At 42.5% G+C, this 24,375-nt stretch overlaps 1 protein-coding gene across 1 annotated transcript in view; it reads left to right on the top strand.

Annotated features, from left to right (window-relative positions):
* LOC126157321 (mediator of RNA polymerase II transcription subunit 1.1) overlaps positions 1-24,375 on the top strand; it is a 1,177,938-nt gene that overhangs the window by 589,722 nt on the left and 563,841 nt on the right. Inside the window, exons 5-7 of the mRNA XM_049916368.1 lie at positions 18,948-19,380; positions 21,367-21,515; positions 21,600-21,727. Coding sequence (XP_049772325.1) covers positions 18,948-19,380; positions 21,367-21,515; positions 21,600-21,727 — 710 coding nt within the window. The remainder of the gene's footprint in view (positions 1-18,947; positions 19,381-21,366; positions 21,516-21,599; positions 21,728-24,375) is intronic.

Genomic DNA, 24,375 nt, shown 5'->3' with positions numbered 1-24,375 from the left:
AATACTCGAAAAAGAAAACGGATAAATCAAAGCACTGTGCATAGCCAAAGATGAGGCACATGGATAAAGAAGCTTAAAATCTTTGCTCATTCATACACATACTCTGCAAACGTGTGTCAGAGACTCGTTACAGGATGTACGTGAATGTCACAATTTACAAAAAATTATCGGAAACGGAAGTTAACAAAAGCATAAACGTCAAACAAAAACAAGAAGCTATAAATTAATGGCAACTACGATCGCTATAAACATAGGCTACTACTAACATACAGCAACAGTAGATAAACGCGCAACCAAACAGTGTATATGCCATCTGTATAACAATGCTTATACTTTGTAAATACACACATCAAAAAAAGTTTTGCGTCACCCCGGTTCCCAGAAATCCTGAAGATAGACGTTGACTGCGAATACTGTGTCACAGACACAGTCCTTTTGACTGTTCAGAGATGTCACTAAACCCGCCAAAAATGTAAACAACCATGCATGAGCAGCGCCTATCAGACCGAGGGGGTCCGACAGCCCATCGGTCCCAGTCATTCCACCAGAAAGGAGGTACACGGCTCGTGTTGTCTGTAGTTCAACCATGCCTAGATGGTCAATAACGCGGTTCGATCGCGACAGTGTTGTTATTTTGTGCCAGGATGAGCTCTCAACAAGGGAAGTGTCCAGGCGTGAACCAAAGCGATGTTGTTCGGACATGGAGGAGATACAGAGAGACAGGAACTGTCGATGACATGCCTCGCTCAGGCCGCCCAAGGGCTAGTACTGCTGTGGATGATCGCTACCTACGGATTATGACACGGAGGAACCGTGACAACAACGCCACCATGCTGAATAATGCTTTTCGTGTGGCTACAGGACGTCGTGTTACGACTGAAACTGTGTGCACTAGGCTGCATGATGCGCAACTTCACTCCCGACGTACAAGGCGAGGTCCATCTTTGCAATCACGACACCATGCAGGGCGGTACAGATGGGCCCAACAACATGCCGAATGGACCGCTCTGGATCGGCATCACGTTCTCGTCATCGATGGGTACCGCATATGCCTTCAACCGGACAATCGTCGGAGACGTGTTGAGAGGCAACCCGGTCAGACTGAACATCTTAGACACACTGTCCAGCGAGTGCAGCTAGGTGGAAGTTCGCTGCTGTTATGGGGTGGCATTATGTGGGGCCGACGTACGCTGCTGGTGGTCATGAAAGGCGCCGTAACGATTGTACGATACGTGAATGCCATCCTCTGACCGATAGTGCAACCGTATCGGCAGCATATTGGCGAGGCATTCGTCTTCCTGGACGACAATTCGCGCCCCCATCGTGCACATCTTGTGACTGATTTCCTTCAGGATAACAACATCGCTCGACTAGAGTGGCCAGCATGTTCTCCAGACATGATCCCTATCGAACATGCCTGCAGATCCGCAGCAGAGTGAAAATTTCAAATGGTTCAAATGGCTCTCAGCACTATGGGACTTTACGTCGGAGGTCATCAGTCCCCTAGAACTTAGAACTACTTAAACCTACTAACCTAAGGACATCACACACATCCATGCCCGAGGCAGGATTCGAAACTGCGACCGTAGCGTTCGCACGGTTCCAGACTGAAGCGACTAGAACCGCTCGGCCACACCGACCGGCAGTTTAAATTTCATTCTGGAAACATCCCCCAAGCTGTGGCTAAGCCATGTCTCCGCGATATCCCTTCTTCCAGTACTGTTTGTCCTGCAAGTTTCGTAGGAGAACGTCTGTGGAGTTTGGAAGAAAAGAGACGAGGTACTGGCAGAAGTAAAATTGTGAGGACGGGTCGTGAGTCGTGCTTGGGTAGCTCAGTTGGTAGAGCACTTACCCGCGATAGGCAAAGGTCCCGAGTTCGAGTTTCGGTCCGGCACACAGTTTTAATCTGCCAGGAAGTTTGAAAAGGGCTGTTTATGGACAAGTGACACACCAACCACTCTGTGGGATCTACGCCGAATCGCCGTTGAGGAGTGGGACAATCTGGACCAACAGTGCCTTGATGTACTTGTGAATAGTATGCCACGACGAATACAGGCATGCATCATTGTAAGAGGACGTGCTACTGCGTATTAGAGGTAGCGGTGTGTAAAGTAATCTGGACGACCACCTCTGAAGGTCTCACAGTATGGTGGTACAACATGCAATGTGTGGTTTTCTGTAGAGGTTCCGGAACGCTCGGAACCGAGGTGATGCAAAACTTTTTTTGATGTGTGTATACGACGTTGTAGGTCCAAACCGTCAAACAACTATCATGACAAAATAATTACCACCATAATTCAGAATAGAAAATATATAAATAAGTAGCAACCCATGCTCAGTGTTCTAATATAACATAAAAATGTATGACGAAAATAATGTCACCCACATTGTACCACAAGTCACACGATAATGGCAATTTAGCGATACAGATCTGTAGTAAATGGGAAGAAATAAAAATTAAGATGACACAGCAGCGACTTTGGAAACTCCTTATAAGAAGAATACAGATTCTTTAATTGTCCATTCACCCGGTGTCTTCTAAGGATATCCTTGTCCCTGCGCGGAAGTAGCACTCAGGCCACGAAATCGTTATTCTTTATGTGAGGCTGTGAAATTTACACGTGAGTTGGCTATGGCTCACTGCGCTACTAAAAAAATATCCCAAGTTAGCTCCGATGCGAATGTCTTTTTGTTTATTTAAAACACTCGGAGCATAAGCCATAAACTGCTAACGAGATATTTTACAAATGTACGCCTGCAAAACCATACGTAACAAATTTCATGTATGAAACAATTGTGATTCTGGCACATTAAAAATATTGTAAGCCTTGCGGTCTGAGATGTCTTGTCACGGTCCGCGCGGCTCCCCCCGTCGGAGGTTTGAGTCCTCCCTCGGGCATGGGTGTGTGTGTTGTCCATAGCGTAAGTTAGTTTAAGTTAGATTAAGTAGTGTGTAAGCTTAGGGACCGATGACCTAAGCAGTTTGCTCCCACAAGATCTTACCATAAATTTACAGTTTTTCAAAAACGTTTTAGAAATTAGTCACAGATCAGTTTATACATTATATCCTCCAGTCTACTCTACATTGCTCGCAGAGTCGCTGTTTCTTAAGATCACTATATGATGCGCGAAACTCGGATCTTAATCGTGCGGTCCCTAGACCGAACTGTACCTTATCGTTCCTCCGTCTCGATTGAAAAAGTCTGCACCAACCTCTTAACTCGGTGCGCTTTTTGGCTGAAGTCGATGACTCAAAAAGTGTTTTGCCTACTTATCGTTATTCTAGTTCAAATGGTTCTGAGCACTATGGGACTTAACATTAGAGGTCATCAGTCCCCTATAACTTAGAACTACTTAAACCTAACTAACCTAAGGACATCACACACATCCTTGCCTGAGGCAGGATTCGAACCTGCGACCTTAGCGGTCACGCGGTTCCAGACTGAAGCCCCTAGAACCGCTCGGCTACAATGGCCGGCTGTTATTCTAGTGTTACTAAAAGTTGTTATTAAAATAAATCCTGAAGTGCATAGATGACAGCTTGCTATTGAGAAGATAAATAGCACGGCTGTCAATCAGATCTGAGTCATATTTTTAAAAATTATTTCTAAACGAAAATTAAGAGATTTGCCGTTCTTGCCCGAGGGTAGTGACTACATCTGTTGTTGCGGCAGCCACTCAGATTATCAGATAGCTAAACTGGAGGAGTTTTTCACGGAATTGTTACTCACTGTACAATCTGTTGTCTGCCCCTTTTCTCCACAGTCACACATCAACTAATGCGGTCACAACTAAATTGTGAAGTGAAGCTTGGGTTTGAATATTACGGCTCCTAAAGCCATAAATGTTATAACTGGATCACGAAAAGGGCCAAATACAAGGCCTACTCCGGACTAAACACTTAAACGTAACTTGGAAAGCATATACACAAAAAAAAATTACAAAGTGCCATAATTTTTTCTATAACTTAACTGTCTAGATGGGAACTCTTCATAGAATTATTGCCGATTTCGGCTAGGTACAACCACATTGCATGCGCATTGCGTCACGAACATCATAAACACTGTATAAGACACAGGCCACCCTTTGAAAATCGAAGACAACCTCAAAATTTTACACAAAATAGGAAAAAGTAAAAGAATGGATATCATGGAAGAAATGGAAATTTTCATACATAACACAAAGCATGGAAATAACATTCTTAATGAAATGACCGTATTCAAAAACTCGAAATTCTTCAACAGTCTTAAGCCAGTTCTAATTCCATAGATTCGAGAAATGTCAATGTAAATAATTGACTAGAACCAAGAATATCGATACAAAACCTCGATAATCGATACAGACCCACATGCTACAGTCCACCATCTTGTGTTGTGTGTATAACATCGAAGCAATTTGTGCAGTGGCATTCGGTGACAAAATATAATGTGCAATAGTGTAATGTCAATCAACAGCTCCACCATTACACCAGTGATGCAAGTGAAGCAGCAAGATGATGAAATTGTAAGTGATCAACTGTCATATAAAAGCCTGTCACTCTATTTTCGTAACACATAACTGATGCAAATCTATTTGCATCCGATACAGGCTGTGATATACATAGTCAACAACAAAGAAGAAAACCAGCAGAAGACATCACTGATTTCGATTTTTAGATATATACTGCCCCCCTTATTCCCCCCCAAATGCCACACCAGCAGCTACTGTAAAAAACAATGGACAAAGTGTCCTAGATTAATCTAGTTTAAGACTGTTTATTTTTAAGTAACATTTCTCTATGTATGTATGTATGTATGTATAAACGCTTGAAGATGAACAGGACATGTTCGAAACGCGTTGCATTATGTTAGATTAAACATAAAATAAAATAAAAGTGACTGGTAGCAGAAACTTGAAATAAATAATTGTATAAGCCCCTTCAAGCTCTTAACAAGCCCTCAGTAATTAGGAACTAATTTGTTTTTATGAATGAGTGTCGTGGAAAATGCGCCTTTTGGTCTCGTCCCGTTGAGGCGGTACTCCCTGTAGTTCTTGCGAACTTGCTAATGAGTCTGAGTAAAGTTTAGGTCTCCTCATGGACTTCAGAGTTTCTGAGTGTGTAAATAGCGCCCACAGGAACCCTCTTCGGATCTGATATTGCTTCAAAGCAGTGTCGGTAACCTACTCTCTTTCATGTCCCCCTACCTAATCTTCTAGCGTCTGCTCCTGTTTTGTTCCACCCTCTCGTTAAGATTTTGCAGACACCAGATGTCTTTCATTTTTGTCTTTACTAAGAAAATTGAGCTCCGTATTACCCAAAGTAACTTCTGCCGGCTACGTAACGCTAGGGACGGCGGATGGTCTTTCTAAGTGACGGGGCGAAGAAAATAGCGAGATAATTATTATATTTAACGAAGTGTTTCTGCGAAATAAGCGAATACTGAGATGCTTCTACACATCACAGTCGAAAATTGTTCGAACGATTATTTCTTGTATGATGCTTTTTCAGAGAAGTAGTTTCAAACTAAGCAATACATCGATGTTTAACAGTTTATTCCTGTTACCTTTCCTGTTTTTTCGTTTAGGCAAGCTCTCTCTCCGTGCCTGATCATTATTTCCATAGTAAGAAGACTAAAATGGCTCTGAGCACTATGGGACTTAACTTCTAAGGTCATCAGTCCCCTACAACTTAGAACTACTTAAACCTAACTAACCTAAGGACATCACACACATCCATGCCCGAGGCAGGATTCGAACCTGCGACCGTAGCGGTCGCGCGGTTCCAGACTGTAGCGCCTTTAACCGCGTGGCCACACCGGCCGGCTGTAAGAAGACTAAGTCCTTTCGAGCAGTGTTACTAGACTGTCTGGTTCAATTTCGAACGCAGACTAAATTCAGTGCTTGTTTGAAGCGTGTGTGAAGTAATTTAAGTAGTATTCTTTTTAAAGCTCTAGCGGCGTAGTCTTAATAGCGTTATAGTTGTGTGACTAGATTTTCCCGGCGTAATGCATTCCGGTTGCTGACAGCTTATGATAAGGTGTTAATGGGCATGAAGTTCTAAACTCCGATAAGAATGTGTATCAGGAAGATAGCCTGAACGCTAGTGGTGAACGCGAGTTTATAGCCATAAAAGATATAGTAATGTGAGTTTAGTATAGATTAAGAACGCGAAATAATTTGGGTCAAAATAAATGTTAAACGTGGATCAAACATGGTCATCGGATACTTTTTATAGAATCCTTGCCTCAGGATCAATTGTGGCGGAACATTTGAGGGGAAACTTGTGGAATATATGTCGTAAATTTCCCGGTCATGTTGTAGTTTTAGGTGAAACTTTCAACTTACCAGCTATAGACTGGGAGACTCAGTTGATCAGGGCGGGTATTAGGGACAAAGTTCTAAGCGCCTTACTCGACACATACCTTGAGCAGTTACTCAGAGAACCTCCCCGTGGAGGTAGCATCTTAGATCTGCTAGTGACAAACAGATCCGAGCTTTCCGACTCGTCAGCGTAGAACGGAGAATCAGCGATCGTAAGGCTATAAGCTAGAATACAAAGAAAAATAGGAAAACATTTCTTTTTAGCAAGAACGACACGAAAGAGATTTACGATTACGTGGTAGGTGAATGTGAAAATTTCATCAACAGCGCTGACAATGTATAACATCAAGTGGATAAAGTTCAGAAGCATTGCACAATACGCTTTACACAGTTATGTGAAGAGCAAAGTTTTGAGGGATGGAAAAAAACACGTTGTGGTTCGTAAACCGTTTTAAAAAGCTGCTACGAAAGACAAGAGAGCTTCACTGCAAATTTAAACGTAGCCCAAACCTCACAACAAACAAAAGCCAAACGAAGCCAAAATTACCGTAGGGAGAGCTATGCGTGAAGCGTTCAATGAATTCGAAAGTAAAATTCTATCTACCGACTTGACAGAAAATCTTAATAAACTTTGCGAGGATAATGGCAGTGGAACAGAGGATGACACAGAAAAGGTCGAAATCGTATGAAAGGGCAAACTCTTACTGCAGAACTGCTTCAAGGGGTGGAGGATCATGCATTTATATCGGAAAAGGAACACAGTTCAAATCAAGACATGACATCAGTACAGCAAGTGAAGACAAACACTTCGAAATATCAGCTATTGAATTCACAGGGCTTGATATCACCAAGAAATTAATCATTTTATGTGTGTATAGATCTCCCAGTGGTTGCATGGACATTTTTCAATAAACTAACAGAAGTTCTAGATAAAGTCTGAAGTACAAAGGTCAACATAATTCTTTGTGGGGACATAAACATCAACGCTAATATCAGTAATGACACCAGCAGCACCCTCATAAATATCCTTCAAATTTTGCCCTATCCCTATTGGTCAATAGTGCAACAAGGATTACTACAATGACTGCATCAGTAATTGACCATGTGGCCACAAATATGGACAGGGAAACATGTGATGTAGCTATAAAAGATCTCGGACTATCAGATCGTTTCTGTCAAATAACAACAGTAAAATCAGGCATCGAATAATTCCCTAAACTACAAGCCTACAAACGACATCTGTCAGAAATTAAAAAAAAAAGGTTTTTCAAAGTAACTAGCAAATCAGAGCTGGGATGAAGTGTATAAGGAAACCAATGTGAATATGAAATACTCTAAATTCTCCACTTAATTTAAATTGAACTTTGAAAAATGGCTCTGAGCACTATGGGACTTAACATCTATGGTCATCAGTCCCCTAGAACTTAGAACTACTTAAACCTAACTAACCTAAGGACATCACACAACACCCAGCCATCACGAGGCAGAGAAAATCCCTGACCTCGCCGGGAATCGAACCCGGGAACCCGGGCGTGGGAAGCGAGAACGCTACCGCACGACCACGAGATGCGGGCTTGAACTTTGAAAAAGCATTTCCAAAAGTATGCTTGTCTGTATCAACATCTGACAAAAACAGATAGATAATTCCATGAAAAAGAGTCGCAGTGATCCAGAATTCTTAAATTTCTATCATAGATACAAAAAGATCTATAGGAAGGTGCTGACTGCTGCAAAAAGTCATTTAATGGCAAAAAATACATAATGCAGAGAATAAAAGCAAAGCAGTTTGGGATGTTACAACAGAGGACACGGGAAGAGGCAAAGAAACGCAGAATAACATACTGCTAAGGTAGGGGGATAAGGTAATAAATGATCCACATTAATTAGCAAACTATATAAATGAGCATTTTTCAAGTATTGCAGAGAAGTTACAGCAAAAATTCTCCAAAACAAACAGAATACCTGTAAAGAATGTTGCACTAAATACAATGATGTTACTTCCAGACATAGAGAATGAAGGCAATAAAACTGTTCAAAAACAAAAAAATAAAAAGTCTGTAGGCTTAGATCAAATACCAATGTGTGTACTGAAACAATGCATAGAGTTTATACAAGGCCCCTTAACAAATATAGTAAATGAATCCTTCACATCAGGGACATTTCCAGAGCAATTAAAACAGGAAAGAGTTGTACCTTTGCTTAAGTAAGGTACTGCAGAAGACATGGAAAATTACTGGCCCATTTCCCTGCTGTCGGCATTCTCAAAAATAATACAAGCAATTATGAAAGACAGATTAATGAATTACCTGAATAAATACAATCTTTTAAGTGAATCGCAGTTTAGTTTCCAAAGTGGCAAAAATACCGAGTCAGCCATAGTAGAATTCACAAAGGTTGTACTTGATGGTCTTGACAAAGTTGAGTGTGCCACAAGCATATTTTGGACTCTTTCAAAGGCCTTTGATACAGTTGACCGCAAGATTCTGTTAAATAAATTAGAAGCATTAGGATTAATAGGGGTAGCTAAGAACTGGTTTCGATCATAACTAGCAGATTGGGTACAAAAGTAGAGATAACACATACTTAAAATAGATCTAAACACTTAGTAAAACACTTATCAGAACTAAAATACATTAATATAGGGGTTCTGCAAGTTAGCATATTAGGACCAATACTATTCCTGATATACATCAATGACTTTCCCAGTTGTGTTACTCGTGGTAAAAAAATTACCTTCGCTGATGACAGCAATATTATAGTCACTGAGAAAATAAGAGAACTCTTTGCAGAGAAAGCAAATGAAGCTCTCAAGGAAGTTTACGATTGGTCAAGAAGCAATAAAGTGGCATTGAACATAAAGAAAACTAATGCCATGAATTTCAGTTTGAAAAGGGAAAATGACAATGTTAAATTAATTGTAAATGGCACCTCTATAAACTGTGTAACAAATGCAAAATCTCTACGAATGAATCTTGATTCTCAGTTGAAGTGGTGTGAACACACAAAGGTACTTGCAAACAAAATTCATCAGCATGTTATGCCCTTAGAATCCTATCATCAGTGTGTAACATGCAGTGTCTTCTAGTTACGTACTATTCATATGTAGACTCAGTTCTTAGCTATGGCATTCTTTGTTTTTGGGAACAAATGCACAAAAATTTGAACACAATTTTCAAACTTCAGAAAAGAGCCATAAGAATCGTAACCAAAAATGGTAGTCGAGCTCATTGTAAAGATCTGTTCAAAACACTGGGGATTTTAACTGCTCTTTGTGAATACATTTACCAGTTCGTTGTACACATCAAAAATAACATTGATAATTACTGCACAAACAGTTCTGTCCATGACCATGGAACGAGAGCTAGACTCAACTTGCATTTGCCAAGAAAAAATGAACATAAAACTCAAAAAAGCATTTGCTACCAAGGATTAAAACTGTACAATACATTACCAAAAGAGATAAGAGAAATTGCAAAAATAATCTTATTTAAAAAGGCATCTAAGAAGTACTTGTTATGCAATAATTTTGTACATTGAAGGATTACTTAGATAAAACAGAATAGGGATTCGGTAAAAAAATGTTATACAAATAAATAATAATAATGATTATAAAACACCCAACACTCCACATAACACTTTCACACTATGTTTTTTTTCCTTCTTTTTTCCTTTTCTAGAAAAACTTACCCCCAAGCTATGCATTGCACATTACTAACACCTCTTCCTCTTTCTGAGCTCAATATCTCACTCATTATAGAGGAATGTTGACTCAATGTTTCAGGATAGCAAATGGGAAGTTGTGGTACAGAAAATGGCCCAGAGATATCCAGTGTGCGTGTTGGTGTGTGTAGTGACTGAAGTGTTATGAAAAAATGTGTGTATAGTGTGTGCAGTTACTGATGGTAAGATATGAATGAACAGTGTGGCATTACATTATTTAACAAGGTATTTTTTTTAAAAAAAACGTATTGTACACCAGGAGTAAATCTAGTGATTGTCTCTAACTAGAAGTCTGTAAATGTATGTGTATACGAATTAGCTTATTTTAAATTGGTCTAAACTTGCAAATACTTTGACATGTCCTATATCCTTGTAAAAAGAGATCTTCTTATGAATAAAGCTGCTGCTACTACTACTACTACTACTACTACTACTACTACTACTACAGATGTCTTTTCCTCAAAGGAAGAGCGACTTTAGTTCTCCTTAAAAATCTTCGAACGAACGACTGGATGATAGATATCGAAATATGTGCCCATGGGACACTGGACCGGAAGGGATACCATTTCCATTCCACGTAGAGTATCCCAAAGAACTCGCCCTCTTCTACCATCTGTGCACCGTACGTCTCCGAGGGAGCGAAGCGCTTCTAATGATTGGAAAAAAGCACAGGTTATTCCTGTTTTCTAGAACCGTAATCGAGCAGACGCACAAAACTATAGGACTATATCCCTAAGGGATGGGTGACCTCAGAGGTTAAGTCCCATAGTGTTCAAAGCCATTTACATCCCTGACGACGGTCTTTTGCAGAATTTTGCAACGTGTTTTATGCTTGAGTCGAAAATCTCGGTAGAAATCAATATGGCTCCACGATACCCAGAAAGCAGTAGATACCGTCGCCCAGGTAGATGCCGTGTTACTTGATGTCCGGAAGGCGTTCGATACGGTTACGCACTGCCGCCTAATGAACGAAATACGAGCGTACGGTATATCAGACCAGCTGTGTGATTCGATTGAAAGGTTTCCACCGGACAGAATGCAGCGTGTCATTCATAACGGAGAGAAGTCTTCAGACTCAAAAGTAACTTCAGGCGTACAACAAGGAAATGTTACAAGAACATTACTTTTCACAATACATACAAATGACCTAGTCAATAACTTTGGAAATACGATAATGCGTTCCCGGGTGGACTGATGTGTACAGAAAAGTCGCAACGCTAGAAAATTTTAGCGAAATGCAGGAAGACCTGCAGAAGTTCGACGCATGGAGAGGCATTCTGCATCGAGTTGTGGTTTACTGTTGAAGTTCCAAGAACGTATATGCCCAAAAGAGTCAAAGAATAATTCCTTCTGAGGTTTACCTCGCGAAAACACCAAGAAAAGAAAATTAGAGAAATTAGAACCCATACAGAGGCCTACCAACAAAAGCTCTTCCCGGGAACCATTCAAGATTGGAACGGGGAAAGGGGAAGTGACACTGGTACGAAAAGTATCCTCCGCCACACACCCTAAGGTAGTGTGCGAGATATAGATGTAGATGTAGGGCGGAAGGTATTTCGTTGAAGCCACAACTGATTAGCACGGGATAGCGTCACTGAAGCGTAAGCGGTTCTTTTTATCCTAATGAGGATGTTGCAGGTGAGGAATGTGCATTGCGATATTATTGACTAACGATTTCATTGCTTCGCTATCAAGACTCTGATGCTATCAGAAAATTCCTTAACAGAAAACAAGTTATCTATAGCACATGGAAGCTGGCAGTTCAAATGGTTCAAACGGCTCTGAGCACTATGCGACTTAACTTCTGAGGTCATCAGTCGCCTAGAACTTAGAACTAATTAAACCTAACTAACCTAAGGACATCACTCACATCCATGTCCGAGGCAGGATTCGAACCTGCGACCGTAGCGGTCGCTCGGTTCCAGACTGCAGCCCCTAGAACCGCACGGCCACTCCGGCCGGCTGCTGGAAGTCAGTTTAGGAATAACACACTTGCGAAGCAAATGCAGGGAAAATAAATCATCTTTTGCTTACATGGGCGATCTGTATCAGGTTTGAGTAACATAGCATAACGAGACGTACTCATCTGAGGCCAGAACAGATGGTTGCATGTCCGTTTGACTTTCCCGAGAATACAACAGATACGTCGGAAAATACAAACAGGCAAAAATAACATAGAGATAGAACTTGGCGTAAATCTTTTTAAAGTGTTTTAAGAGCAAGTATTCAGTGGGTAATATGCGAATAAGGAATATTCTGCAGACTATGTACCACTCCTCCACGGACACTATCAAAAATATATGGTTAACGAAGTTCAATAGGAAGTCAGTTTTCGCATACTCTATCCACGAATAGAAGGGAAAGCTGATTTAATTCGCGACAGAGGGTTCCGTCAAGTTCTTGAGCGATACAGCGAATTGTAGGAGATACAAACTTAACAGCGCGGACGGGGCCGGAAATCACCCGTCGAGATGTTTCCCTCGCTTTCCGCAAGAGCGCAGCACTACCTGGCCCCATTCGGAGCGCCAGAGACGGAACGCGGAACTACGTCGCGTTGCTGCAAGTCGAGATGTCGCTACAGTAGCATACGTTTTCGTAAAATATTTTTTTTACCAAAATAGCAACTTTTATGCCACAAAATCAACGATACACTCTTTTGTAGATCTGACGAGAAATTGCTGGATAAAAATATTTTGAATATGCGGATTTTTGTGCTGTTGTGGCCGTTTGAACGGCACGCCGCCCCGTATTTTACGCTATGGATAGGGGAAAAATACCACAGATCAATTTTGAAAGAAATGATAGTGACTGTTATATTTTTTTACAATACGCGTTGCTGCAAGTCGAGATGTCGCTACAGAAACGTACATTTTCGTAAAATATTTTTTTTACCACAATAGCAACTTTTATGCTACAAAATCAACGATACACTCTTTTGCAGATCTGACGAGAAATCGCTGGATAAAAATATTTTGAATATGCGGATTTTTGTGCTGTTGTGGCCATTTGAACGGCACGCCGCCCCGTATTTTACGCTACGGACAGGGGAAAAATACCTGACGATTTTTTATAAATTGTTTATTTGCTTGAACTCTTGTTTGCTGCCGGCCGGTGCGGTCGAACGGTTCTAGGCGCTACAGTCTGGAACCGCGAGACCGCTGCGGTCGCAGGTTCGAATCCTGCCTCGGGCATGGACGTGTGTGATGTCCCTAGGTTAGTTAGGTTTAAGCAGTTCTAAGTTCTAGGGGACTGATGACCTCAGAAGTTGAGTCCCATAGTGCTCAGAGCCATTTGAACTACTTTTTTTTTTTTTTTTTTTTTTTTTTTTTTTTTTTTTTTTTTTTTTTGCTGTTGATTTGTAGACAGCATTTCCGGAAAACTTACTCCCTAGTTGCACTTATCGTTGGAATAACACCCACACTGTATGTCTATATGAGATGTGTCCTCTCAGTCTACTACTGCCACGCTTCGATATAACTGACTTAATAAACATACTATGAAGAAAAGGGATCCAGAAACTAAACGTTTTATGTCTAGCACCGGGTTTCTGTCTTGTGTTCATGAGTACACTCACACTATTCACACTTACCCATAGCTGTTTAAGATTCCTTTCAGGTGCCACAAAAATAAACTGTACCATATTGCACAATACTAATCCCTGAACAAATACTCCGCACTCCTATTCGCGCCACTGCGGGCCGTCCTCCGACTTTATATCAAGATCTACACCACATTCCGCAAGCCACCTGATGGTATGTCGCGAAAGGTACTTCTGGTACCACTAATTGATCTCCCCTGTCCCAATGGCGCGTGGAAAGATGAATGTCGATAAGCTCTGTATACGATCTAATTTTTCGAATTTTGTCATCGTGGTCACTACGCGAGATGTATGTCCGACTCTTACCGGAAAGTGCTCTCTCGAAATTTCAATTCAATGGTAAACCCCTCTGCACCAAGCTTTTCTTGTGACGTCTGTCAATCGGATCTGTTGAGCATCTCGCTAACGCTTTCGAGCGGACTAAACGATCCCGTGACGAAACGCGCCGTACTTCTTTGGATCTTTTCTATCTCTTCTATCAGTACTACCTGGTGAAGATCCCATATTAATGAACAGTACACAAGAATCGGTCGAACGAGCGCCTTATAAGTCACTTCCTTCGTGGATGAATTACATTTGGCCGGCCGCGGTGGTCTCGCGGTTCTAGGCGCTCAGTCCGGAACCGCGCGACTGCTACGGTCGCAGATTCGAATCATGCCTCGGGCATGGATGTGTGTGATGTCCTTAGGTTAGTTAGGTTTAAGTAGTTCTAAGTTCTAGGGGACTGATGACCACAGATGTTAAGTCCCATAGTGCTCAGAGCCATTTGAATTACATTTCCTTAAGATTCTCCCTATTAATGTCAGTCTGGCATCTGCTTTTCCTACTATTTGTTTTATGTGGCCATTCCACATATGATCGCTCTGGATAGTTACTCTATATATTTTGCGGTAGATATTGTTTCCAGAAATTTGTCAACAATAGTACGATTGTACAATAGCGGATTTCATTTCCAACGTATGCGCAACAAGTTGTGTTCATTTATGTTCAGCGTCAATCGTCGGGGCCTACACCGTTCATCAGTCCTCTGTAGGTAATTCTGTAAATCAGTATTGTCTTCTGGCGTTGTTACTTTGTTGTAGACAACCGCATCACATGCCAACAATCTTAAAGACCGTCTGACGCTTTCTACTCGACCATTTACATACTTTGTAAACAGTAACAATCCCATCACAATTCAATGGGTACTCCGGAAATTACCTTTACATCTGTCGACTTTGTTCGTGTTGAGTTCTGTCTGCAGTGAAGTCTTGAATCCAGCCGCAAATCTGGTCCGATGCTCATTCTGCAACAGATTGACGTTAACTATATAGGTCTATAATTGCGTGCATCTCTCCTAAGGCCAATCTTGAAAACGGGAAGACCTGCGCTTTTCTCCAGTATCTAGTTGCCCTTCGTTCCTCCAGCTATCTACGATAAACAGCTGCTAGAAGAGGACCAAGTTATTTAGAATGATCTTTGTAGAATCTTATAGGTATCTCATCTGGTCTTGATGCCTTTCCACTACAAGGCCATTGTAGTTACTTTTCTGTTCCACCATCGGTTATCTGAATATCTGCCATTTAGACGTTCGTACCATGACTGAAAGGACGGTCTGTATTACGATATTCCGCGGTGAAACAATTTCGAAATACCGAATTCAGTATTTCGCTCTTCTCTCTGTTATCTTTCGTTTCGGTGCCAGGATGGTCTCTGAGTACATGGATAGATGATTTCGAACCGCTTACTGAGTTTACATAAGGCCAAAATCTCTTGAGATTTTTATTCAGATCGGTCGACAAAATTTTACTCTCAAAGTCAGTGAATGCTTCTCTTATTACTCTCCTTATGCTCATTTTCGCTTCGTTCAGCATTTGTTTTTAGCTACGTTTCGACTTCTCTTGAATGTGAGAAACAGTGCTTATGAAACAGTTTTCTAACTCGGCTATTAAACCATCGTGGATCTTTCCCATCCCTTATGGCCTTGCTCGGAACATACGTGTCTAAGCATATTGAAGGGAGTACTTGTTCACACCACGAAACGATCTCCCTGGTTCATTGCCTACGCGCCTTTTCTACCAGTCCCATAAGCTCAGTCTACTCCATATTCTCGCCTCACCTGTAATCTTGGGTCCAGCAGAGATAGATTGGGGTAAGTTTCGATACATATTATCGGTATCGGTGTCTGTGTCGTTACTACTTCGCTACTTCTCGGTCAACATGATGTCCATCCTTCATTTCTCTTCTGACTCGTGACTGAAATTGCCTCTGCACTCTTGTGCAACTCTTCCTTTGACTTATACATAGAAATCTGGTCTCATTTCTTCGTGACCCAAATGTATCTCTAAATCTTTCGTTTCTCATCTTGCCACCGGTTATAGGTGTTATGGCCCAAGGTAGTCATCTCCGCTACTTATAACTGTCGAAATACAGTGTTGTAATGCGGAATTTCTCAATAGATGCTATTTTCAATAGGTTGTCTTTGCAACAGATCGCTTTTTCTGTTGTACATGGGACCTATCTACAGTTGACTGTAGTTCATCTACATCTACAACTACATGGATACTCTGCAAATAACACTTAAGTGCCAGGCAGAGGGTACACTGAACCACTTTCACAATAATTCTCTATTTTTCCACTCTCGAACAGCGCACGCAGAAAACAAACACCTGTATCTTTCCGTGGAAGCTCTGATTTCCCTTATTTTATTGTGATGACGGTTTCTCCCTTCGTAGGTCAGCGATAAAAAAATATTTTCACATTCGGAGGATAAAGTTGGTAACTGAAATTTCGAGAGAAGTTCCCGCCACAACGAGAAACGCCTGTATTTTAATGATGCCCACCGCAAATCCTGTATGATGTCCGTCACACTCTCTCCTCCATTTCTGGATAATACGATTCGTGCTGCCCTTCTTTGAACTTTCTCGATGTATTCCGTTAACCCTATCTCATAAGGATCCCACATCGCACAGCAGTACTCCAAAAGCGAACAGACAAGCGTAGGGTAGGCAGTCTCTTTGGTAGGTGTGTGTATCTTCTAAGTGTTCTACCAATAAAACGCAATCTTTGGTTCGCCTTCCCCGAAATGTTTTCCTCGTGTTCTTTCCAATTTAAGTTGTTCATATCTCTAATTCCTAGTTCCCTTTTCTGTTCTCCCCTAAATACTGGAAGCTGTATACATTATCCATCATTAGTCATTTAACTTCCTGTCGGACTCGTGTACACGGAGCGAGATTTCATTGCAGTCTTAGAAAGATTTTTCAGTGCTATTTTTGCACGTTCTTCATTCCCTTGTAGCGAAGTCACATTTCCGGGAAAGCGTAGGCGATCTATTTATTAGTGTGTTTTATTTGCTATCCATTTTTTACATCTACGCTAGTGTCTTTCCCGTAACACAGATTCCAAAGAAAGTAAACAGTAGATGCACTCATGTTGTCAGCGACTGGTATCTAATACTTCCGTACCAGACAAGTTTTATTGTGACTCTTCACACTGGATGCTTTTAAGGAAATGAAGAACTGCTTTGCCAATATGTCCACCAATCCACTGACGTCGATTCCCAATGATTCTTCATAATTGCCTGTAGTATATATACAACTCGCGAAGTGTAGTAGCAAAAGAAAACTGTTATTTTGCAGACGGCAGCTGCACCGTCCAGTTTGCTGTCAATCTTGTACCTCCGTGTTGCCTGATGACTCAAATAGGTATTACCCTAATTGAAGATGGGCGAAAGCCCGAAACGCGGGTTAGCTTAAATAATTTACATAACAAAGTGGCTGGTTGCTCTATTTATTCTAGCAATAGCACTATTAACAGTATCTTCCGTTGCTCTCTCTATAATGGAATTTATTATAACACAAGTGTCGTCTGCAAAAAGTACGAAGGTGGGTCAAATGAAAACCTTAAATATTTTTTTAAATATTATTTATTGTGCAGAAGTGGTACGAAGCTATATCACTTTTCAACGTAACGCTCAATGCAACTCCTCCAGCGCTTACAAAGTGCATAAATTCCTTTAGAAAAAAATTCTTTTGGTAGTCCGCGTGGCGTACTTCTTCATCAGAACGGAACTTCTTTCCTCCCATTGTGTCTCTGAGTGGTCCAAACATATGGAAATCACTTGGGGCAACGTCTGGTGAGTATGGTGGATGAGGAAGACACTCAAAATGCAGGTCTGTGATTGTTGCAACTGTTGTACGGGCAGTGTGGGGCCTTACATTGTCATGTTGCAAAAGGACACCTGCTGACAGCAATCCACGTCGCTTTGATTTGATTGCAGGCCGCAGATGATTTTTTAGGAGATCACTGGTGACAGTGGTCCCTCTAGGCATGTAATGCTCTAAAATGACGCCTTTTTCGTCCCAAAAGAGAGTCAGCATACCCTTCCCTGCTGATGGTTCTGTTAGAAACTTCGTTGGTTTTGATGATGAGGAATGGCGCCATTCCTTGCTCGCTCTCTTCGTATCCGGTTAGTGGAAGTGAACTCAGGTTTCGTCCCCAGTAACGATTCTTCTCATTGAAAGCGCCGAAGAAGTTCGTCACAAGCATCAACACGTCGTTCTTTCATTTCAGGAGTCAGCTGCCGTGGCACCCATCTTGCAGACACTTTGTGAAACTGGAGCACATCACGCACAATGTGGTGTGCTGACCCATGACTAATCTGTAAACATGCTGCAATGCCATTCAGTGTCACTCGGCGGTTGTCCTCCACTATGGCTTCAACTGCTGCAATGTTCTGTGGAGTCACAACTCGCTGTGCCTGACCTGGACGAGGAGCAGCTTCCATAGAAGTCACACCATTGGCGAACTCCCTACTCCATTCGTAGACTTGCTGCTGTGGCAAACTTGCATCACCGTACTGAACCTTCATTCGTCGATGAACTTCAATAGGTTTCACACCTTCATTACGCAAAAACCGAATAACAGAACGCTGTTCTTCCCTGGTGCAAGTCGCAAGTGGAGCGGCCATCTTTGTACTGATACTGCGACGCTGTGTGTGGATCTGCACTATCCTGCCACCTACAGGCCATTTTGCACGCTGTTTGTAGCACGCTTACTAACTTACAGGAGAACGGCGCGAAATTTCGATTTGTCATTACAAATTTAAGGTTTTCATTTGACTCACCCTCGTATCATTTCTACTTGTTGAATGTTAAGTGTGATACAAGGAATAGGACTGCCTTTATGATTTCTCTGTACTCACTAAAATAGTCTATCTTTCCAGCATTGTTAGGGTTATTCAGAACAACCTTTTGCGCTCTGTTTGTTAAGTATGTTTCAAACCAGTTGCGCATAAATGTCTGAGTATGCGTCGGCGCTGACCTCCGTCTGGTCTGTCGTGTGCGTGCAGCCGAAGACGCGCGTGGCGGGCCAGCTGAGCGTGTCGTCGCTGCGCTTCTCGTCGCTGCCGCCCGACTCGGCACTGCAGCGCGCCGCCCGCCGCCTGCCGCCGCGCACCGTGCCGGGGGCGTGCGCCGCCGAGAGGCACCGCGAGGTCCGCCGCCGCCGCAACGACGACAACTTCTCCGACGACTCGCTCGAGTCGGAGCCCGTGGGGCCGCCGGCCAGGGACAGCGACCGCGCCGACGGGGCGGCCGCGGGGCTGCCGCCGCCCCCGCCGCCCACGTCGCCGGCGCCGCCCCCGGCGCCCTCCCCCAGTCCCAGCCCCGGCGCCTCCCGCCGGCCGCAGCGGCCGCCCGTCGCCTGGGAGGTAGCGCTGCACGACCAGCCCGGCAGCACGAGGGTCGTCGGCCGACGGCGCCGCCGCTCCGCCGATCACATTGGTCAGTTCTAAAACTACCGTAGGCTACCGTAGTCTATCAACATGAGCGTAGACTACGGCAGTTTCTTAGTAGGGTTGGTTAGTTAAATTCGTAACCGCATTACCTGAACGTTAAGTGTGTTGCATACCTATCGGGCGATACCTCGAATCGATGGCTCTGTTTGCGTAGGTGATTCGTGTCTTACTACGTAGATTCCCCTAGAAACTGGAAACGGTGAACCGTCTATAAACTGAGAGAGGATATATAAAGAGCTCCATAACCTAGGGAACACTTTTGTTCGACATAGATATCCTCCTGTCTATTACTTAAAAATAAACAGTGTTTATAGAAAAATTGAAATTGTAAATTTTTCTTTCAGTATTTTTTTCGAAAATTGTTGAATTGTAACGTAAAAGTGAGGCACACAGTACCAAAAATTTAAAAAAAAGTGTATCATATACCGCTAGAAAACGCAGTTCCCTCAAGGAAAAGATAAAATTAAAAAAAAAAAAACGCAGAATTTCATCAGGTTTATGTAAAACATGTTCCTTTTATTCACTAACAGCATTCGCATTTATCAAGAGGAAGCTCTTCGTCTAGATCATGATGATGAGCGTTCTATTGAATACTAAGTAATAACAATAATTGTATAATATATACTACGTTTGTGCATGTAAACTGTATTGCTTTGGTTGCATAAAAGAGCATAAGTTACGCATTTAACTAGTTTTTTATTACTTATAAAATGCAATTTATATTTTGTAAGGATGTAAAATACACAATGGATTAACACTGAACGATGAGTGGTTTTAATTACGTCCAAAACAAACAAACTAACTAAGAGAAGTAATCGTCTCTCACTTCCTCTCTCAGACATTCATTTATGTTTCTTTCTCTATCAATGCCACCGAAGCTACCGGTAATTTTACCATTGACTAAGTCGCATATGTACAGTACGGAAACTACTGAACCGTAGTTTTGGTACAGCGCAACTCTAGTGAGTCTCCACTCTCTCTCTCTCTCTCTCTCTCTCTCTCTCACACACACACACACACACACACACACACACACTACGCGCCGAAGCCGGTTAAGCGCGCCTACATGGTTGGGAACTACTCGGAAGCACTCCGTCTCTAATGACCTCGTCATGGAGATGACATTGACCCTTAACCTTTTTCCATCGGGAGTAACTAGCTGGAATCCTGGGGTAGAAGTTATATATACTTCATACAAAAAGTTGTATTTATGGCTTACCGGCTTATGATGTGAATACTATGACAGAATCTGAATTTGCAGCAACAATAAACAAGCCCCAAGATCAAGATCAGAAGGAGGAATATAGAGAGACTATATATATATATATATATATAGAGAGAGAGAGAGAGAGAGAGAGAGAGAGAGAGTTTATTATTGTATGAAAATTTGAAGTAAATCGCTCAAGAACATTTCGAAATTTTTGCTAATGATATTTCCCCTTCAGAAAATTTCAAAGAAATTGGTGAAGAACTTTCATAGATTTAAGATTCTGAATAAATGGAAGTATAAATTTTCATTTACCTAGGTGTAAATGTTCGATTGTGTTATCGTAAATTTCCGAAAGTTCTTGACCGTTCCCTTTGAATTTTTCATTCAAATACAAGCGTGCTTTTATATTATGTGGAAGATAAATATCTGTGTTACATATATTACATACCTACTTATATTACATACCGCTGCAGTAGCTATATAAAACACGCGTGTATTCGAATGCAACGTAGTATCAGTCTTTAAAGGAATCGATGAAGAACTTTCAGAGATTTACGATTTTGTACAAACGATAATTTTTGTTATTATTGATATAGCTTATTGTCCTGTTAAGTGCAATTTATGTGTTGTGCAATGCCTTCGGATTGAATGATGATCCTTGTGCATTGCCCAAAGTAGTATAACCACGAGTACGTGGTTGACTCGCGGGCTGCATAGCACATAGTCAAATTAGCAGCGGCGTTCTTTGTTCCGCTCGCGCAGCGTCCGGGCAGCGCGGTCGCGGCCGTGTGGTGGTGGAGCGGCGCGCCGCCAGCACCGAGGACGACTCGGCGTCGGCGTCGGCGTCCGCGTCGGCGACGCCGTCGAGCGACGGCGGCACGCCCGAGTGGCCGCGGGCGCGCGCGCCGCCGGCGCACGGCACGTACGTCATCCGCAAGGGCCGGCGGCGGGAGGCGCTGCCGCTGCAGCTGCAGCTGCCGCAGGTGCCGCCGCCGCCCGCGCTCGCCTCCGCCTCCTCCGCCGCCGGCGACAGCGAGTCCTCGCCGCCCAGCGGGGAGCTCAAGCGCTGCAGCTCCACCTTCGACAACATACGCTCCCTGCTCAACGAGGGCCGCCTAGAGGGGTCAGTACCGCGCAAACACTTGTCCGACATTGCAGTGCATGTGTCGTTCTGAATAACATGCAGGCATATCCAAAGGAATAGGTACAGCGGCGACTACAGCCCGAATGAGATATGTGAATTGTATTCGCAATTGCGAATATGGACAACGATCAGCTGTAGAATGGAATGACGACAACAAAAATTTGTGCCGGAGCAGGACTCGATCCCTGATTTCCCGCTTATAGTGAGCGATCGCCTGACCATCAGGCTACCCAACCATGCTTCACGGCCAAGCCCAAACTTCCTTATCGTCAACCATGTGTCTACAATCTGCACTCGTACATCCTTTATGTACCAGGTGATCAATAAGTCAGTATAAATTTGAAAACTGAACAAATCACGGAATAATGTAGATGGAGAGGTACAAATTGACACACACGCTTGGAATGACATAGGGTTTTATTAGAACCAAAAAAATACAAAAGTTCAAAAAATGTCCGACACATGGCAATTCATCTGATCAGAATAGCACTAATTAGCATAACAAAGTAAGAAAAAGCAAACATAATGTTCTTTACGGGAAATGCTCAATATGTCCACCATCATTCCTCAACAATAGCTGTAGTTGAGGAATAATGTTGTGAACAGCACTGTAAAGCATGTCCGGAGTTATGGTGACGCACTGGCGTCGGATGTTGTCCTTCAGCATCCCTAGAGATGTCGGTCGATCACCATACACTTGCGACTTCAGGTAACCCCAAAGCCAATAATCGCAGGTCTGGGGACCTGGGAGGCCAAGCATGACGAAAGTGGCTGCTGAGCACACGATCATCACCAAACGACGCGCGCAAGAGATCTTTCACGCGTCTAGCAATACATTTTTTTTTTCTAATAAAACCCCATGTCATTCCAAGCATGTGTGTCAATTTGTACCTCTCTATCTACATTATTCCCTGGTTTAGTTAAGTTAAGTTAGTTAAGTTTTCAAATTTATACTGACTTTTTGATCACCCGGTATATTCCTGTACAGGGGAGACATTTTAATTGAATCTCCCTTGCCCATTGTCGGCGCATAAATATGATACTGCAGTGCCTGTGTCGTTCAGAGGTACGATGCTGTATTCGTTTAGACATACACACAACGCAGGCACTGCAATACCGTATTCATCCGCCTACAACGAGCAAGCGACTTTCAATTAAAATGCCTGCTCTATAGGGAAACAGACATGATGAATGTACGAGTGCGGGTTGTAGACACATGGTTGACTACATGGAAGTTTGGGCTTGGCCGTGAAGCATGATTGGATGTCCTGATGGTAAGGCGACCGCTCACTACAAGAGGGAAATTAGGGTTCCAGTTCTGCTCCGGCACAAATTTTCGTTGTCGTCATTCCATGATACAGATGAAGGTTGAGCGTATTCGCAGCAGCGAAGGTACTTCATACAAAAATTTATCTGGCACCTCAGTTCCGTCCGCTATAGTCTCTTAAGACAGCAGAGGGTGTGTTTCTACAACACTAACAAATGTATCCAATGTACTGTCCCACTCACCTGTCAGCACAGTACAGTGTTCGAAAACAATTGTCCATTTTTTACAGGATGTGCTAATGTCCAAATCTAGGAAAAACACCGTTAAACAAATACCAGGAAATAAATACACTGTCAAGATGTTATTCTGGTTTTCAGTCCGAAGGCTGGTTACATGAAACTCTCCACGCTAATTTATCCTCTACAGGCCTCTTCATCTCTGTGTAACTATTGCAACCTACACCCATTCGAACCGTTTACTGTAAGCAAGCTTTGATATCACTTTAAGATTTTTACTCTTCACACTTTCGTCCATCATCAAATTGATAATGTCCTGGTGCCTCAGGATGTGTCCTGTCAACTAGTTTTTTCTTCATGAAACTCTCCACGCTAATTTATCCTCTACAAGCCTCTTCATCTCTGTGTAACTACTGCAACTTATATCCATTTGAACCGTTTGCTGTTGTCAAGCTTTGATATCACTTTAAGATTTTTACTCCTCACACTTTCCTCCATTATCAAATCGATAATGTCCTGGTGCCTCAGCATGTGTCCTGTCAACTAGCTTTTCCTTTTGCCTTCCTTTAGGAAGTAGATTAGGAAACGAGACACTGAAATCGACTGGTTGGGCAGCAAAGTAGCGGAGGATGGACAAAGTAGAAGGAACGTAAGATGCAGACCAGCAATAGGAAGATATGCATTTCTGCAAAACAGAGATTCATTAACACTTAATATAGACTAGCAATAGGAAGAAATGCATTTCTGAAGGAGAAAAATTCATTAACGCTTAATGTAGCGTTACTTGCTGGGAAGTCTTTTCTCAAGGTGTTTGCCTGAAATGTAACCTTGTACGGAGTGAAAAATGGATTATAACAAGTCCAGACGAGAAGACAACAGACGCTAGTGAGAAAAATTCTGAAGACTCGGTAGGCAACTAATAAAGAGGTATTGAATCGAAATGAGTAGAAAATGAATTTCTGGCACGCCGGACATAGCTGAGAACGTCTCGAATCCGGCCACGAACGCTATGCAGACATCGCGCTGGAACGGAGGGTATTGAACGTCTCATTTGAGGTAACAGCTTAGTTGCATACTTTTTTACTTGTATGTGCGGCGTTCTCTGATTCCAAGTAATCCGTGAC

The sequence above is a fragment of the Schistocerca cancellata genome, chromosome 2, assembly GCF_023864275.1.
Source record: "Schistocerca cancellata isolate TAMUIC-IGC-003103 chromosome 2, iqSchCanc2.1, whole genome shotgun sequence".
Lineage (NCBI taxonomy): Eukaryota > Metazoa > Arthropoda > Insecta > Orthoptera > Acrididae > Schistocerca > Schistocerca cancellata.
The sequence above is the reverse complement of the archived record's forward strand: the minus strand, read 5'-3'. Positions and strand labels throughout refer to the sequence as shown.